This window comes from Anoplolepis gracilipes, chromosome 15, assembly GCF_047496725.1.
Source record: "Anoplolepis gracilipes chromosome 15, ASM4749672v1, whole genome shotgun sequence".
Classification (NCBI taxonomy): domain Eukaryota; kingdom Metazoa; phylum Arthropoda; class Insecta; order Hymenoptera; family Formicidae; genus Anoplolepis; species Anoplolepis gracilipes.
In genome coordinates, this window is record NC_132984.1 from 48,562 (window position 1) to 67,500 (window position 18,939).

The 18,939-nt window shown below is 39.6% G+C and overlaps 2 protein-coding genes across 7 annotated transcripts in view; one reads left to right on the plus strand and one right to left on the minus strand.

Annotated features, from left to right (window-relative positions):
* Positions 1-205: 205 nt before the first annotated feature.
* Oseg2 (intraflagellar transport protein Oseg2) lies at positions 206-9,451 on the plus strand. Of its 3 annotated transcripts, none has more exons than XM_072907479.1 (14): positions 206-405; positions 702-845; positions 1,028-1,140; positions 1,283-1,468; positions 1,601-2,071; positions 2,466-3,080; positions 3,472-3,862; positions 3,948-4,661; positions 4,940-5,396; positions 6,027-6,133; positions 6,222-6,665; positions 7,041-7,364; positions 7,634-8,064; positions 8,370-9,451. In XM_072907479.1, the coding sequence occupies exons 1-14, from the start codon at positions 367-369 to the stop codon at positions 9,091-9,093; spliced, it is 5,160 nt and encodes a 1,719-aa protein (XP_072763580.1). In that variant the 5' UTR covers positions 206-366; the 3' UTR covers positions 9,094-9,451. The 3 variants fall into 3 exon arrangements, with proteins under 3 accessions (XP_072763580.1, XP_072763579.1, XP_072763581.1); XM_072907478.1 differs by having other exon boundaries at positions 3,424-3,862; positions 8,370-9,450; XM_072907480.1 differs by lacking the exon at positions 206-405 and having other exon boundaries at positions 725-845; positions 1,008-1,140; positions 3,424-3,862; positions 8,370-9,450.
* Positions 9,452-12,914: 3,463 nt separating this feature from the next.
* Irsp53 (Insulin receptor substrate 53 kDa) overlaps positions 12,915-18,939 on the minus strand; it is a 96,418-nt gene continuing 90,393 nt past the window's right edge. For all 4 annotated transcript variants that reach the window (XM_072907482.1, XM_072907484.1, XM_072907481.1 and 1 more), the window contains 3 exons: positions 18,626-18,878; positions 17,942-18,117; positions 12,915-15,605 (listed from right to left, as the gene is read on the minus strand). In XM_072907482.1, coding sequence (XP_072763583.1) covers positions 13,112-15,605; positions 17,942-18,117; positions 18,626-18,878 — 2,923 coding nt within the window. In that variant the 3' untranslated portion in view covers positions 12,915-13,111. The remainder of the gene's footprint in view (positions 15,606-17,941; positions 18,118-18,625; positions 18,879-18,939) is intronic.

Sequence of the window (18,939 nt, forward strand, 5' to 3'; positions counted from 1 at the left end):
TGGTCAATTTGCTCGCGACCTTACGTTCTACGGCCATTGTAGATGACCCAATAAAGGCCTTCACACACGGATCTCCGTAATAAGTAACTCTTGTAGAGGGGAATAGTCGACTGTGATTGGTGGATTTCCTTACGTGTTATTACATGCTGGCAGTACTGGCAGTGAATTTGGAGTGAGTTTGGAACACAGCCTAAATATAAAATTATTAGAGTAGGGAGTTGTTGCTAAGCGATTAGTATGTAAACATATAGCGCGCAATTGACATTTGCTTTATATTAATGCGTTATAAACTAATACGTCCTTGTAATAAATATAATATTAGAATATCTTTTTATTAAAGAAAAGTAATATTGTAATTAAATCAACATGTTACTCAAGTATCTTGGTACAGTTATGCCAGCACAGGTGAGCAGAATACAAAATTGTTAGCTTTAAGCGAAATAAAATTTCCAGATTTTGCAGAAAATTGATAACTACATATTTTTTTAATATATATATACACGTGTGTGTGTGTGTGTGTGTGTGTGTCTGTGTATGTGTATATATTCTAATAAATATATATACATATATATATTCAGACAACACAAGCTATTCGAAAAGAATTCATTTTTATGTCACCAATTTTGAGTCCCTTTTGAAATAATATTAGAATACATTTTATAACGGATTAATTAACATAAACTCTATATTATATATCTTAGGAACTTGAAAATAAAGTAGTTGACATAGCATGGTCACCAAACAACTTAAAATTAGCTGTAGCGTCTTCGGATCGTTCCATTTATCTCTTTGACGAGAACGGCGTTAAACGTGACAAGTTTTCTACTAAACCTGTTGATCTTAAGGTATTTATTGAATTAATGTAAGATTTAATATAATGTTATTAATATATGTATTTGTAATCTAATGAGTATGGTGTGTATATAAGTGTTCATATACCACTTTAGAATTTCTTAATTTATATGTTTTATAAAATTAATGTACTAAAATACTAATAATAAAAGCAGCATTTTTTTTAAATTTTTAGTTTGGCAAAAAAAGCTATATGATAAAGGGAATAGCCTTCTCCCCAGAATCCACAAAGATTGCAGTTGGTCAAACCGACTGCATTGTATATGTATATAAAATAGGAGAGGATTGGTAACTATCGACATTCAATTTGAGAAAAGAGAGAGAGAGAGAGAGAGAGAGAGAGAGAGAGAGAGAGAGAGAGAGAGAGAGAGAGAGAGAGAGAGAGAGAGAGAGAATGAAAGAAATTTGATTTATTAATATTATATTTCAGGGGCGACAAAAAAGTGATTTGCAACAAATTTCGACAGAGTTCCGCGGTAACCTGCTTGATATGGCTCGCGGAAGATCCAATTGTCATAGGATTGGCAGATGGAAAGGTCCGCGCGGCTCTGGTCAAGTCGCAGAAGGCCCAGACCCTGTATACTTCTGATGCCATGACAATAGCTCTAGCTAGCAAGTAAATTAAAAAATTCATCAATTATGTTTTCAGATATCGGTTACGCAACCGTATAATAATGATGACTCAATAATAATGTATAATAATTATGATATTAATTAAAATTTCAGTAAAGTTTTCTTCGATTTCCAGCGTCCGCGGCAACGGCTTTATATCGAGCCACGCCGATGGAAGTATCATCCGGTACTATATTACCGAAAATGGCAGCGCGGAGCCGTCGGGACGCGTTTGCGTTCACGGCGTGCCTGCTTACGCTCTAGCGTGGCCGCAATCGCACATCCTGGCGGCGGGTTGCGACAAGCGGTTGACCGTTTACGATTCGTACGGCAAGCCGGTCAAGACTTTTGACTACAGTCGGGATCCTCAGGAGAGAGAGATTACCGTAGCCTGTTGCAGCCCGAGCGGTCAGAGCGTCGCCGTGGGCTCTTGGGATAAGGTGCGCGTTCTTGATTGGTCACCGCGACGAAGCGTCTGGGAGGAGACTAATGTACGTATCCTGCCCAATTTCTATACAATCACAGCGCTTGCCTGGAAACGAGATGGTTCCAAGCTAGCGGTCGGAGGATTGTGTGGTGGTGTCGAACAATTCGAAACTATCTTAAGGTGACTACTGAATCTTGAAATAGCTGAAATTGTTAATTTTTAACTTTCTTTATTTTTTTCTCTCATCAATATCGTTCGCTTTAAATGAAACTTGAATCTTTGGCATCTTTCTAATATTAAAAAAAAAAAAAAAAAAAAAAAAAAAAAAAAAAAAATTCGATACAAAATTATTCTGAGAACGCGAAAATTAACGCACAAATCTTATACTTTTATGTTTTGCAGCATAATTTTTGCCATTATAGTGAATTAAGTTTTGATTTGACAGACTTAATCCGGAGTTTTTAGTTTGTTAGACAGTTAGAAATAGTAAGCTACTTAAACTCTGCGCACACACAGGAGATCACGTTTTACTTATGTATATCGGCACAAAATTTCTTTCTGTCTTTATCTTTAGACGCACAGTAGTCCGTGGAAGTCACGAGGTGGCCTACGTAGGTCCCAGCCAGGTAGTGATTCGATCTCTGAATGATTCCTCGCAGCGTTCCATTGTTGTCAGATCGCAGACTGGCCTGGAGATCGAGGACGTGCGCGTTTTAGGACGTAGAGACAATAACGTTGTAGCACGTACGGCGCGCACTTTGCTGATCGGTGACATTGAGCTAGGCTTGATCAGCGAGATACCATGGGAAGATCGATCTGGCAACGGCGAGAAGTTTTTCTTTGAATATCCAGGCGTTTGCTTGATATTCTATTCCGGCGAGCTCACGATTGTCGAATACGGTCAGAACGAGGCGCTCGGTTCCGTACGAACGGAAGCGGTAAATCCGCACGTGGTCAGTGTACGCGTGAACGAACGACCTGCTTCAAACGGTGGGATCGATAATAAAAAGCTGGCTTATCTATTGGATCCGAGAACCGTCCGTGTGATCGATTTGCTAACCGGCGCGACCATCAGCGTAATCGTTCATGATGTTCGAATCGACTGGTTGGAATTGAGCGAGGCAGGTCATCGGTTACTGTCACGCGACAAGCGAGGTCGCCTCTGGCTAAGCAATGACACAGGTGGCAGGTAAACATTTGCAAATGAAACATTATGTTTTAACATAACATTAGCATCTGTTATGAAAAACATAGTTCTTATATCGAATATACAAATTAATTCAAGTGAAACAGTTGCAACGAATTTTTGCAAAGAATTAGAATAATTATCTCTACTTAAAAGAAAAAAAAAAAACAGGATAATACAAGAGATATATGCATTTTTTTTTGCATCAATCTAATATTTGAAGATTTAATTTCTAGATAAATTTCTTATTATAACGAGCTTGGAGATGGATTCTTTTTAATTATATATAATCTTAATTTTTTCATTTATACGCACATACACACACACACACACACACACACTCTAGAGTTCTGCTGGTGACTGGGGCATCTTTTGCATCTTGGGTACCCGGTAGTGATGTCGTTATCGCTCAGACAGGTCAAACCTTGGCTGTTTGGTATAATGTAGACGCGCCGGAAGCGGTCACGCTAACACCAATCAAGGGCGACGTGATGGACATTGTTCGCGAAGATGGCCGAACGTCCGTAATAGTGGAAGAGCATGGCGCCAAGATGCCGTATCTGCTGGATGAAGGGCTGATTGAATTTGGCACTGCGCTGCATGATAATGACTTTGGTAGAGTCGTCCTGTTTCTGGAAAACATGGGCGACAGTCCGCAGATAGAGACTATGTGGGAGAACGTGGCCAGAAACGCGATGAGCGAGAGGAAGATTATGATAGCTGCCAGGTGTTACGCCGCTATGGGCGACGTTGCTTGCGCGAGATTTTTGAAAGAGATTACCGAGGTTAGGTTCTTATTACTTTCTTTCTAAATATTCTTTTTTAAGATGCAACATCACATTATCATATTCTCTTTTATCACGCTTTAAGGTCGGCGAGAAGTATGCTGAAGAGACGGGCAATGATCCACTGGCGAGTCCAGACTGTTGGGCCCGACTAGCGGTATTAAATGGCGATCTAAAAACTGCCGAGGCAATCTATCTAGAGCAGAACGAGTTGGACAAGGCGTTGGATATGTATCAGCGCTACTGGCACTGGGAGGACGCTTTAAATTTGGCTCAAAGTCGCGACTGGAGCGGTCTGTCGGAGTTGCGAGACCGTCATTTGGCTTGGCTGCTAGATAGCGACCAAGCAGCTCGCGCAGCGTCTATCATAGAGACCACGAATCCCAATAGAGCTGTGAAGCTTTACCTGGAAGCACGTCGACCTGGGCGAGCTGCTAGATTAATTCTTACCGACAACGAATTGCTGGAGGACGAGCGAATCGTCGAGGAAGTCATTAATGGTCTTAAAGCTAGTGATCTCATGGAACTTGCTGGAGAACTACTGGAGAAAACCGATGCCGGCTCGGAGGCGATCAATTGTTACGCTCAGGCTGGCGTGTTTGCCAGAGCTCTCGATCTAGCGCGCAAAGTTGATCCCACATTGGTAGTCCAACTAGAGAGAGATTGGGGAAAGCATCTGGCAGCAAACGGTCATTACGACGCTGCCATTAATCATTTCATCGAAGCGGGTGAGACGGTATTAGCGTTAAAGGCCGCCATCAATGCACGACAATGGAGAAAAGCTCTTCAGATTATACAGGTGCGGTAATTGCATTCTGCTATACATATCTTAAAAAAAAAAAAAAAAAAAAAAAAAAAAAGATATTACAATAATAAGGAAGATGTCAAATAATTTCCCAAGACCCAAGTCCCAATTTATTAATATTTATTATATATATATATATATATATATATATATATATATATATATATAAAATATATAAAAATTTATCAAGTACTTACCTATTTCTTACATCCTTTGATTAGACATTAGACTATTGACTTTTGGATCTATTATATCCCCATTTTCTTCTTAAGGTAATCGAGGATGATGATGACCCTGAGATTCGTCAGCAATGTGAAAAATTGGCTGACTATTTTTCGTCGGTCGGTGAACGCAACTTGGCGGAGAACCTTTTCGTTCGCGCCGGAAATGCGCAACGTGCCGTGGATGTTCACGTCCATTCGGGCGATTGGATGCGCGCGCACCAAGTGGCTCAAGAATATATGAAGAGCGACGAAGCCAATCAAGTGCTAATGAGACACGCCGAGAATCTGCAACAAGCCGGCGAACTTCGCCACGCCGAAGCGCTCTACGTCGCCATCGGCGATCACGACGCGGCGATTGCAATGTATCGCAAGGCGGGACACCGCGGCGACATGATCAGACTAGTCACAGAACACCGGCCAGATTTACTTCAAACCACTCATGCGCATCTAGCGAGGGAGTTGGATGCAGTCGGCAAACCTAGAGAAGCTGAAGAGCACTTTCTAGGTCAGATCAGATCTTTAATACAAATCAACTGACAATTTTAAACTATTAAAAAGAAATGAGATTTTTTTTGTCTTTTAATAAATAAATAATTTAACATTTTCAGTGCAAACCTCAAATTATGATTACATTATCATATAAAATTCATTGCGATCAAATATCGGTTATACATCTAATCGTTTAAATATTTTTTTATTGTTTTACACATATTGTTACATCCCTGTGTTCCTGTACCGCTCCTTGCGGCAAATAAGCTCGTCGGAGCGAGTGATACGCGAGTCTTTTAATAAACATTAGAGATGGCGGACATTAGAGATTTGGAGATCAGTTGTCAGGCTGAGCGGTCGCGATATTTGCTCAACGAGATTATTAATATTAATATTAATTTTAATATCGTGTAGTTTCTATGCTCGTGTTCATAATTAATAGTTGTTATTAATTAAAAGAGAATTTTCATTTGCAAATGCGAATGTGATAGTATGTATATGTATATGTATATGTATGTATGAGCCGGACATTTGTGTCGCGCGCATTCGAAATAATCGATATCGACCCGACAAGTATGATAATATTGTTACGTCCGCGGGACTTATTTAGCTTGTATAATTCGTATAATCGTATTTTGTCCTATAGGTGCTGGTGATTGGCGCGGAGCGGTTACAGCTTATAGATCCGCCAATATGTGGGAGGATGCGTTAAGAGTTGCCAAGAAGGCTTCGGGAGAAAAAGCGGCACAGCAGGTGCTGTTGCCGATTTATGCTAGGAAAGCAACGAAAAGAGTTGTTTTTATTCTTATTGTTATTTCTGAATAAACATTTTCTTTCTTAGGTTGCCTTGATGTGGGCCCGAACATTGGCTCCGGAATTGGGTGCGAGACTCCTGATGCGACTCAACTATTTGGATCCCTGCCTGCAATTGGCGTGCGAGGCGAGTTTGTTCGAGTGGGCTCTAGAGATCGTCAAATACGGCACGGTAGATCAGAAAAAAGAGGTTCACTATCGCCATGCCATGGCACTGGAAGACGAGGGCCGTTTCGCCGATGCCGAAAAGGAGTTTGTGCAGGCCGGCAAGGTTATGGAGGCGGTACAAATGTATATTCATAACCGCGATTGGGAATCTGCGGAGGATGTCGCGCGATCGCACAGTCAGGAAGCAGTGGCACAGGTCTTGATCGCCCGAGCCGCCGAAGCTGCCGAGGGACAAGATTACGCTACAGCAGAGGCTCTACTTCTGAGAGCCCACAAACCGGAGATGATAATAGAACATTATAAGGTTTAATTTATTCTAGAAATTTATGCATTCTTAATCGTTTAGCAAAAAGTTCTTGCAGATTAACTATGTATTTTTTAAAATACTTATTGTTAGTTGAGCGATAAAATTCGATTCTATTATATTCTATTAAAAAGACAACTAATGATGTAAAAAAAAAAAAAAAAAAAAAAAAAAAAAAAAAAAAAAAAAAAATTAAATTATTTCACAAAGAAAAGATTCACATAATTTCTCACTTGTGACTCACTTGTCATAATTAATACTGCAGTGAGATAAATGCTATAAATACCATTACGAATACCGTACTCGCTGATACGATTAAAAAGAATAGATATTTAATTTTAAGGAAGAGAATCATTTCATTTCATTTCATTTCAGACAGCCGGGATGTGGTCCGAGGCGCTGCGAGTGTGCCGAGAGTATTTGCCCAGTCAGGAGGCGGCCCTTCGTAGAGAGTTGGGTCAGAAGAGTGCGGGACTGGACGGGGCAAATGCATTGGAGGAGGCTCGGAAGTGGCTTGACCTCGGGGAAGTGCGACCTGCCCTGGACACTTTGATCTTGAACCCGCAAGCGCCCAGAACATATCTCATTCGTGCGGCTGACATTCTATTGCATCAAGCGGATCCCGAAACGGCAGCAGAAATCGGGGGGGACCTAGGTGCACGTTTGTTCTCCATTGGCGAACACGCACTTGCCGCTCAGGTATTTTTTTTTATCATACATACTTATTTATCCACGAGACTCAATAATACTCTGTTGAAATCAACAAATCGACAAGTTCAACTCCTGACCTGAGGGAATCCAGCTCGTCTATTTATACTGTTGAATGATCTTGAATAAATTGTGAATATTAATAAAAAAAGAAAAAAAAAAATCTGACTGAATGAATGTAAAGGGTGATTAAGAAGAGTGATGAAATAAAAATCCTTAAAAATTAAGACGATTAAACGTTTTCGCTCGTACGATTGCAGGTGTTCCTTCAGGCGGATCGTTTGAAAGACGCGGTAAGTTCGCTGGTGGCAGTCAATGAGTGGGATCGCGCACGTCGGATCGTTCGCGAACTCGCTCCCGATCTCGAGCCGTATCTCGAAGAGAAATATCGGGATGCGATGGCGAATGAGGGTGAAATGGAACGGCTGGCAGAAGTGGACGACAACGCCGCCCTCGAGGTGATGGCGCGCAAGGGCCAATGGAGCCAGGTGTTTGACGCTGCAAGCTCGCAAGGTCCGGAGATGCTGCATAGATTTGTGGCGCGGCGCGCGGCGCAGTTGTTGAAGAGCGACGCCGCGCCGCAAGCATTGCAGCTCTACGTACAGTACGGCGCGCCCGCAATCTCGCAGAATTTCAATCTATACCTGCAATTAGCGGAGAGTGTTCTCAATACACCGCGGCAGGACTACAGGTACGATATTTCGCGGCTGACGAGAAAATCTGAATAAAATTTCGGCGATATTTTTTACAGACCTTTCTTCCTTTCTTTAAACGAAATTCAAATTCACGAATCTTCACGAATATATGCATTTGCTATATAACACACTGAAGATTCTTCTGACCTCCTCCCTTCTGACTTTTCTCTCTACGTTTTGTTGTAGATGAAAGATTTCGAGCGAAAGATTTATTATTGTATATCCATTCCTGTTATATCATCCCTTCGGCTCATTCATGCTATTATTTTCTCTTTCTTGTTGTTGATAAAACGAATTCTAGATATCTGGCCCAGCTCCGTGACGTTTTACACGGTTTCTGCCGCTCATCGCCGTCCTCCAACAGATTCGAACGGCTTTTAGAGGCTGCACATTTTTCCGCGGTGAAACATGGCTGCCGTTCGTTCCCGACGCTTTCCGATATCGTCGTCAAAGTGTCTGTCAGCCTCTTACGGCACACCGACGTACTCCACGCCGACAGATGTTACTACGAGGCCGGCGTCGCGGCACGTTCCGCGGGTCTTTTGAGCGAAGCTTTCGTTTTTCTTAATCATTTCCTCGATCTGGAGGAGTGTATCGAGGAAGAGGGTGATGGCAATGTTCTCGACGTCGATGACCTACGCGTCACTGATTTTCCGTTGGAAGTTCCACTTCCAGACAGTCTTGGTGTTGCGATGGATCAACGCGAGGAGGCGAGAGAATGGGTGTTGGCAATATCTATGGATCAAAAGATCGAGCAAGGTCTGCCGGTCGATCAGAGAGGTGTCTACGTGGGTTCGTTGACGTCACCGACTAATTCTGGTGCGCCTCTTCAACAATGCGTAATCACGGGATATCCGGCACGCGGCCCAGTCATCAAATTCGAGGAAACCAATCGCGTGGCTGATCGCGACGATTGGACCAAGTTGACCAACATGGCCAGACAAGCACCACCAGATTCTCCGCTGAATGACATTCTAGTGTATCTTCAGGAATGGTGCGGCGCAATACCCAAGTTTTCGTTTTAAAGAGAAAAATTGAACTTTTTAATTTTTCTTTCAAACAAAATCAAAATAGTAAAAAACAAAGATAGTATAAAAAGCAAGAAGAATTGAAATAACTTTGCAGTGTGATATATGTATACTTGTAGATAACTTGTAAATAAAGTACACAGTAACTTTTTCGGATTTTTCGTTAATATTAAATTAATATAAGTCTGCTTTCTTTGGTTTTATTAAATTCTTATCGACGATTACCTCTCCTCTTGTTTGGCCACAATTATGAAAAATAAAATCGTTTCATTAATATTACTTGTACATACATACGTAACAGTTTTCTATTTTAATCTTAATAAATATAGGAAAAAAAAATAAAGAGAAGAAAATAAACCGCCAGAAGAGTTGTCTTCTCCCTCCCCCTTCCCCCCCTTTTTATATTCACTGCATGGTTTTCATTTGAATTACAAGACTTTCGACAAGGCTATAAAAAAAGACGCATTGAAAAAAATCAGAATCAAATTGTTCTGTGTAATCCTTCTTTTTGGCCAGACATTGCGTTCATCCTGCAGGATAGTTGATGAAGGGATTTGAGAGGACGGGCAGCCGCAAATGATAATTAACCGCTTGGCAAATATGCTCGGCTTTGGCGCATTCCATAAGCCAAAAAGCCACCCGTGGAATTTGGCGGTTCAAAGTAAAGCAAATACACGTACGTGCGCACATACGTGCGCATTATATATTGACCTGAAATCGTAACGGGTTTAATATCACGCTGTGGGCTGTAGAAACTAGAAACGCTCGTCGCTCGTGTGTTGTCAGCGTTACATTATACGTACGTATATAGTACGTATATACACGCGCGCGCACACACACGCACATAAAAAAAAAGAAAAACGGTAATAAAATAATATTACATACCTAATATATTATTATACAGAGGAAAAGAAGATACGACAAGTATATAAGACTGTAAATGCACGTTAAAAAATTGGTGTATTTATAATAACAATAATATATATATATATGTATATGTATATATATATGTATATGTATATATATATATATATATATATATATATATATATATATATATATATATATATATATATATATAACGTGTATGTATGTATACATGATTCTTATTATAACAATTTTATTTAACTTAACGTAACTTAATCTAACCCAAATTGCCGCGATCAGATTCAGACGACCGTTTACATAATTGTGAATTGTGTATAATTATAATATATATATATATTATTCGTAATATATTAACATCTCTGCATCTTTATTGTTAGACTTCCTTGAATACTTAACACTATCGCGTTTTAAGTTACAAAAAATGGTTGCCCTAAAATCCGCTTTATCTTCCACTTCATATATTGGACGTTTTTCTTTTTCTCGTTCGTATCTAAATTTTATTATGTTAGAATATTATATCTTAAATCTTAAACTAACGATAAATCTATCTTAATAAAATGCAAATGTTGGAAAACGCTTTAAAATACTTCAAAATGGCATTAGATATATGTATATCTAATGTATATATGTATATATATATATATATATATATATATATATATATATATATATATATATATATATATACTTTAGATAATTAGATACAAAATCGTTATATTTATCCAATATTTTCAGTTCGTTAACCCTTTCAATACTTTTCAGTATATACTTTTAGTGTATTAAATATATTAAGAAGAAGTATTGTAAAAAGAGGAGAGATGTAATGTATAATTAAGTAGAGTTGTAAGTAAATAAATATACTATATATTGTGATAGTAGAATAAATGGGTATAACAATTTCTTTTAGTCGAGAGTTTCACGAGTTGTCGGAAGAGAATTTTCGTTTTTGTCAGTTTAAAAGGCTGTTGAGGCAAAAAGTAGTCTACAGTTCGTAAAATCTATATTATCTTGTTATATGCATATATATGTATATAACTTTATGTAGAACTTATGTCTTACAAATGATGAATTGACTTGGCTCATTTTTGCCATTTTTGAAGCTTTCATTCACTGGAGATACGTGCCAACAACGTAACGAACGTAAATTGCTCAACGTCAATGCTGCTGTTATTTATTATTATTTCGCCCTTCATTTGTGTATGAGCCCCATTATCTATATTCACTATTTGACACCGTAAAATGTAATATACATATGTATATACATATACGTACTGACGCAAAGATATTCATGAGATATTCTTTGTGACATTACAGAATTTAACAGAAATTTATTCAACATTATGAAATTACAAATTATTAATTAATCACATCGTGTTCCAGATGACGCGCTTTTGAAAAAAATATAATATGAAATATAGTATATTTACATACAGCATACAGCATACAGCATACAGCACACAGCACACAGCACACTGCACACAGAGACATACTCACGCATACGGTGCAGATAGATACAGAAAGGGTTGGCGTCTGAAAATATCGTGTTTTCGTTTGAAAGAAATTTGCAACACTGCGATTACATAGACATAGACCATAGACCATAGACAATCGTTTGGCAGTGGTTGATTCTGGTCTCGAGGGGAGAAAGCTGCGGGACGAAGGAACTTGTTCAACAAAAGGGAGACGGTCTTCGTTCCCTTATCATCGATTGCTACTGGCATGAGAAACACATATCATCTAGAATCTAGATCTAGAGTCTAGAGAAAGAACTTGTCTCATGACAGCGCTGGCGCTGAACGGTCGTTAGTCTTCGTCTTTCGTAGCTTCACAGTTGCGAATATGTTTGTCCTGAAATGTGTTAATTGCAGTTAATCGGGGCTTGTCACGTATTGTACTTTCGAATGACTTTTTTTTCTTCCAAAACTTATTACTGATACTCAATTTTTTTTTTTTGGTCAGTTGGGAGAATATCTACTTAAATATTTTTTCTCAAAGTAAATACAATTTTTTTCATTATGTAATTAATTATACAGCGTCGTTTAATTCTTTATTTACCTATATAAGTCCTAAATTTACATAGAAAGAAATACATGTGATTTTTTTCCAAACTAGTTTGCAAGACAATTGAAGCGACTGATAACAATGACAAGAGAGAGATTTTGAAACTATTGTAAAAATAATCTAGCGACTTGCAGCTATATGCCAGCAACAGCAAAAACAAAAAAGAAATTATCGCGTGCAGCAATGACAAATAAGGATGATACGATAAAAGTCACGACCAATGGCGATGTATGTATTTATCCGGTAACGTTGCTCGCTCCGTTCCGAAGGGATAAGTCTATAGCCTAGATGTCGTCGCAAAAGTGTATCGAGCGTTTCCTTCGACGATGCTGCAAACTCCTACAACATCAACAGCCATTCGTTGAAGACGCGACTGAGCGGCGAAAAGAAATTCACAAACACGAGTACATCAAAAATGAAAATGTGATATGGAGTCGAAAACTGGTTGGTGCGGTCCACGAAAGATTCAAAATAAATATTGCAAGTAATAATATTATAATAAACGTGCATGCGACAACAACTTGCAAATTTTCAAATCATTGTCCGTTTGCTGATATAGAGTTGACATAAATCGATTGTTTCTCGCTCGCAAATTACCAGTGCAATTTTAAAAGATTAAAAAAAAACACGTCGTCGTGCATGCATTGGCAAGAAGCTGTCAAGCTCTTTTATCCTTACTTTTTTTTTATATTTTTAGTGCGACGTTTCTCACACTCTTCTTCTTCTTCTTCTTCTTCTTCTTCGTGAAATAAGTAAACAATTTTTTAAATCTAGTTCCAGTTTGTTTTCTCTCTCTCTCTCTCTCTCTCTCTCTCTCTCTCTCTCTCTCTCTCTCTCTCTCTCTCTCTCTCTCTCTCTCTCTCTCTATCTCTCTCTCTCTCTCTCTTATGTTATACTTTCCGTTCGATCACATTCGTCTCACATTTTTGCCTGAAAATACTATTTCTTCGTCTTCACGTTTGGTTTGTTGTTCTTAAAAAACCTGCAACATTCAGCCAACACATCTTGTTGTTGTAAGCAATCTCATTTCATATTAATTCATCGTTCGTTTCAGATTCAGGTTGTCTTAATGTTGCTTCTGCTTTCTCTTCTTCTTATTATTATTATTATTAACAGACGCGTCCATGCCCCAGAGATCGTACCAGGGCCCGCAAGTATTCCTATCTCGGTCAGACTCCCTTCTCAACTTGGTCCTCGGCAATAATGTCTTCTCCGGTATGCTCTGATCCTTGACGACGATGCAGCTATAGGTAGATTCTTCATCGGAAGCTTCAGTCTCGCTAAAATTCAACGTCGCGTCCTCATCTTCGTCATAGTTGCGCACGCTCCTGCTGTGCGTCATGACCTCGTTCCGCTTGCTCTCGTTATTCTCCTTCAATTCGGCCACGATCATATTTCGTTTCGCCTCGAGGCTGCGTCTACGCTCCTTCTCGATGATGGCCTTTCGCGACACGTTACCGACAAAGTACGCACGTTCCTCCGGCTGCTGTTGAATTCTATACCCCGATCTTTCGGTAATCTTGGACCGTTCCGCTGGCGTCGGAAAGTCGTCAAAATAATCCGTCTTGTCGGGCACGTGGCTTCTCTCGGCCGGCTTTGGCTCCTCGTGTCGATGTTCGTTCGTGATGGTGCTCTCGCTGTTGCCCAGACTCGAACTCGGGCTAGGATAGCCGCTCTCAGAGTTTCTCGGCTTTTCATCGTTTCCTACCATCTTGTCCTCCTCTTTACGGATCATCTTTGGAATATCCACGAGCGAGCGGTGTTGCCAGAGCGCCATACCTTCCAAAACTTCCGAATCCCGACGAAACTTCCAGAATGATTTGGTTCGTTTTACAAGCTTCGGGCTTTTCGGTTCTTCAAAAACTCGGCCGGTCTGCGCGATATGCGAACCGCCCATAGCGGTTAGGCCCATAATTTGGCTCTGTCGCGGTGATTTTCGTTCCATCTTGAGTGTATTGTTGTTAGTATCGCCGTTCCCGTTACTCTGTTCGCTTGTACTTCTTGGTACGATGTTTCGTTTCTGAATACCTGGAGCATGCAAGCCTGCTGTCTGATAACCGTGTCTCTCGATCACCTTTGATCTTTCCAATTTCGTTTCAAAATTCGATTCATAACCGCGATCTCTCTCGAGTGAGTCTATTCCGCCGCATCGAGCGGTCTCTCCATAAATTACCTCTTCCTTATCCGAGTACCTGCGTTCTCGGTAAGGTCCCGATCCCGATCCCGATGCCGATGCCGGTCCGACGGGCCGTTCCGGAGCCTCTTGCGACGGCGGCCGCGGCCGCGGCCGTTCGAATCGTCGACTGGACAATCGTTCGATGACGATCCTGTTGCAATTTTTCTCAAACGTTCGTTCCCGTTCCCGTTCGTAACCCGTTACTACCTCCTTTCTGCTCTGTCTCTCTCTCTCTTGCTCCTGCGCTGTATGCGCGCGTTCCTGGTCGTTCCTAGAACGAGCGCGGGCTCGTTCATACGACTGCGCTTCCTCGCGGGACCGATGGAAATTCTGTTTGTCCTCCCGTGAGCGATCCAAGTTGTGCCTGTCCTCTCTCGAGCGCTCGAGGCTTTGCTTGTCCTCTCTCAAACGTTCAAAGCTCTGTTTGTCGTCTTTCGACCGTCCAAAGTTTTGCTTGTCCTCGCGAGAGCCTCGTTCAAGCGATCGCTTATCTTCTCGTAGACGTTTGTTGTCGCGCAAGCGCTCCAACTTCTTTTGCCCATCCCGACTACGCTCCAGGCTTTTATACTCCACGGCAGATCTCTCGCGAGCGGAACGTTCGTGCGTTTCCCTCTCCAGACTTTTATATTCGGCCGTGCTCGTCCTCTCGCGACGTTCTTGAACGAAGAACTTGGGGGGACTATGCTCCCGCGCATACTTTTGCGCGGTCTGCTCGAGCTTTTGCGCTATATGCTCGACTTTACGGCCTGGTTCCGGGATGGTGATGGTGCTCTCGTCGTCGGATTCCGACGATGAGCTCGAAGACTTGACATATTTATCTACTTCGAAACCGCTACTTCCTCCTCTTCGCTCTTGTTGAGCGAATTCCTGATTGTTTCCATACAACTTGTTGTTGTTGTTGTTGTTGTTGTTGTTGTTGTTGTTGTTATGACATTCAGCGGCAAAATCCTCCTCGTCTTCTTCGAGTTCATCCTCCTCGGTTTCCTCTCTCGATGTCCGCTTGTCTACGCGTCGTTGATCGCCGAGCTGATGACGAGTAACAGTGGATCCGCTCCGTTCATCCGTCATCTTCGTGCGCTGATTCGGGCTAGGTCGTTCGATCGGTTGCTGTAACGTCTTCTTGCCGTTCCTTTTTTTCGCCACATTGCCATTTTCCAGCACAAAGTTGCCGTTCTCCATTTCAAAGTACTTTTTCGAGTCTTCGCTCGTCCGATTGGCGGAAGCTTTAGATTCCGCCCATAAATCCATTGCCGTGCGATACAGCTGCCAGGACTTTTCGTCCCGCGGGATCGTCTTCCAAGAGTCGTTCTCCCAGTCCTTTGCCTGCTTCTCATCCTTTGTAGATGGACGGTCCCCTCCGCTTCGCGGCTTCCGACGCCGTTGTCTGTATGCGCGACGCGGTCAATAAAGAAGGTAAAGAAAAAAAAAAAAAAAGAAACAGGTCGCGGAAAGAGAGAATTAGAAAAGTAGAGGCTGGTCAAGATGCAGAGAACCACCACCACGGCGGTTTATTTCCAGCGACCACGATAGCGCATGCGGTATCTACAAGAAGGAGAGATACATATTTCGAAGAAGCGGAAATAAGTATAATTTTCTATTGGAATTTTTTTTCGGAAGATTCGAGTACGGTCGAGAGTTCGATTCATAAGAAATAAAAATTATTTATTTACAATTATTATTCCAACACTTAAAGAAGTATAAAAAAATATTAAAATAAACAAAATATCTTAATCAATTTTAAATAAAAATTGAATAAAAGTATCCAAAGTAGCAAAATCTCTAGTAAATGGTAAACGGTAAATAGTAAATAGTAAATAGTAAATAGTAAATAGTAAATAGTAAATAGTAAATAGTAAATAGTAAATAGTAAAGAATAAGTAATATAGAGGAATAAGTGATATAGAGACTAAATAGAGAATAAAAATAAATCATTTAGCATTGATGTATTGTGGAATATGTGGAAAAATTTGCAATAAATAGGTTCCTAAATTAAAACTGCATAACGAATAAATAAAAAGACACAAACTCATAATAAATTATCAAAATATGAAATATGAAATTTCACATACTCACTTGCTTAAATCGAGACGGAAAAAGAATGAAAAGAATGCAAAATGAAAGAAAAATAATGTTGTAAAAATTGTACTCGATCAAGTACAGTTTACAGTTTCAGTGCTTTACCAAAAATGATTTATCATGCCAATCTTGCTATTTATTATGCGTATCAATCCACATTAATTGTGCTATTATGCATTATTGTGCATTAATGTCTATTGAAAGATTGTTTAAAAAAACAATCACGCCAAACAAACAAGCCAAGCAAATACCTTAATATTCTAAATCTTTCTCTACATATCTACATATTATTTGGTATATTAGTTATTAGTCCATAATATAATATCGCAAAAGCTTAGCTATCACGAGTATCAAAGTCATGAGTGCATTAATTGACAAGTAAATTAGATAGATGTAAATAGTATATAAGCTCCTCTATGTTCAAGGATTATGGCACGTCGATATCCAGCTTTATCCAGAATTAATTACAATTGTCGACGTTGCCTTAATCCTCGGAGAGGAAAATACGCACATATCTATAGCATTCATCGCTCCACAACGACCCTTTATTCTTTGCAATAGCGTCACAAATCAATCAAATTGAGTGCGGAGAGCGAGAACGAGGGTGAAAGGAGACTTCAAAATTGTACTAATTACAAAGAGACATTTGATAGTGAAATGCCAGACAACTACAATGATGTAAAGCGCCAATCGCATTGAATAGGATGAAGCGAAGGTGCACTTATCCACTTATTTTATCAGAACGTTGAAGAAGCAAAAATATCAGAGAATTAAAAGGAATTAAAAGGAATTGAAATACATATATTATTGTATTGTAAAATATATAATAATAAGTTATTTACACACGCTATAAGATTTCTGCGAATGAATAATGATACTCTACATGTAATTGATGTAAATTAAAGCGATTGAAACCGATATAATCCATGTGGAAATTAATATCCGACATTAGAGATGGAGGAGAAGACTAATGATGCTTGAGATTTTTTTTTTTTTTTCAATTTTTAGAATGCTTTTTGACTTGTCCTTTCAGTCTTTCCATATTAGGACGATCATACAACAATTGTATTTATCGTGTTGTCGTGCTGTAAATATTAGACGCAGGAATAATTTCCACGTTCACATTTCATGTGACGATGCCAGTAAGATTTTATCGGTTTTCATCCTTGGTCTATCCGTAGTCTATATAAATTGCGTAAATTCTCCTTTATTGCAATAATAAAATATAGAATTTCACTGATCGCGAGAATTATAAAAAAAGGAAAAAAAAATTAAAAGAAAAAAAAAACATCTCTTTCCGATAGATGTACATATAGACAACTCTTTAATTTACATGTCTGTAATTATTATTATTAATCTTATTGTTATAACTGATTTTATACGTATATATTGTTTTAATTATATATTATTTTTAAACAAAACCAGAGTAAGATGATGTCTTTTGTCTCGTATATGTATATGTATATATAAAAAGAAAAAATAAAAAAGAAAAAAGAAAAACTTATTTTTCTCGATAAAATTTACACAACTTGATTCGTAAATTAAAGCAATTAAAGGCCAGTAAATAAATGTGAGTAAATGAAAATTAAGAATGAGCCTGTAACCGGTAGAGAGACTACTAGAGGTAGCCTTATTGTCACTTACCTCAACGCCTCGTCGTCGCTGTAATCGACGTCGGGCTGCACTGGAGGCTCGTTGGAAAAGCCGCTGTCGTTGCTGCTATGGAGAGACGTCATTGCCGGAGGTGGCACCGGGGGCACGGGCGGCTGCACCCTTCGTCCTACGGCCAGCACTGCCGGCAACGTACCTGATGGACGGATCTGAAACGCAGACGAATTAATTTTTCTACTCTTTTACATATTTTCTGTGCGTGCGCGCGCGCGTGTGTGTGTGTGTGTGTGTGTGTGTGTGAGATAAAACTTATATCTCGAGAATCTCTTTTCAAGAATTCGGATTAATAATAATACTGGTTTAAGACATAATTTTTACTATGAAAATTATTTGTATAATTTTTTTATTAACAAATCACTATGATGTCACTAATGTTTCATATCGCATAACACAAACACGTATGTACATTGCTAGGTGACGATCAAAGTTATTTATTTATTTATTTTTTAGATAAAAGATGGCTAGAAAGCTTTGTCATTTGTTGGCCAAACACTATTCTGTATTATATTTATTAATTAATCTGGATTAAATAAAATCAAAATATATATATATATATATATATATATATATATATATATATATATATATATATGAGAGACGCGTAAGTAGAAAATAAGTCGAAAAATAAGCACATTGTTGGTAATCGATTTAGCTCACCGATTTCGATTGACGCGCCGTTGGAGTCGCCAAAACACTCGCGTTGTTGGTCGGCGTGCCGACGCAGCTACCGTTGTTATTGTTATTGTTGGCGTTGTTGCTGTTGACAGAGTTGCCGTTTCCGCCTGTGGTACCCCCGGATGACTCGTCGATACTGGCTGGTGTGATTGGCGGTCGAGAAGGAGGCGGTTTGCACGGCGGAATGGCTTGCAAATTCGGAGTCCTGCCGTTGTTCGCTCCATGACTCGGTGATCTTTGTGCAATTTTATAATATTGTACAATTCGGGGTATTTAAGCGCACACTCGACAAATTT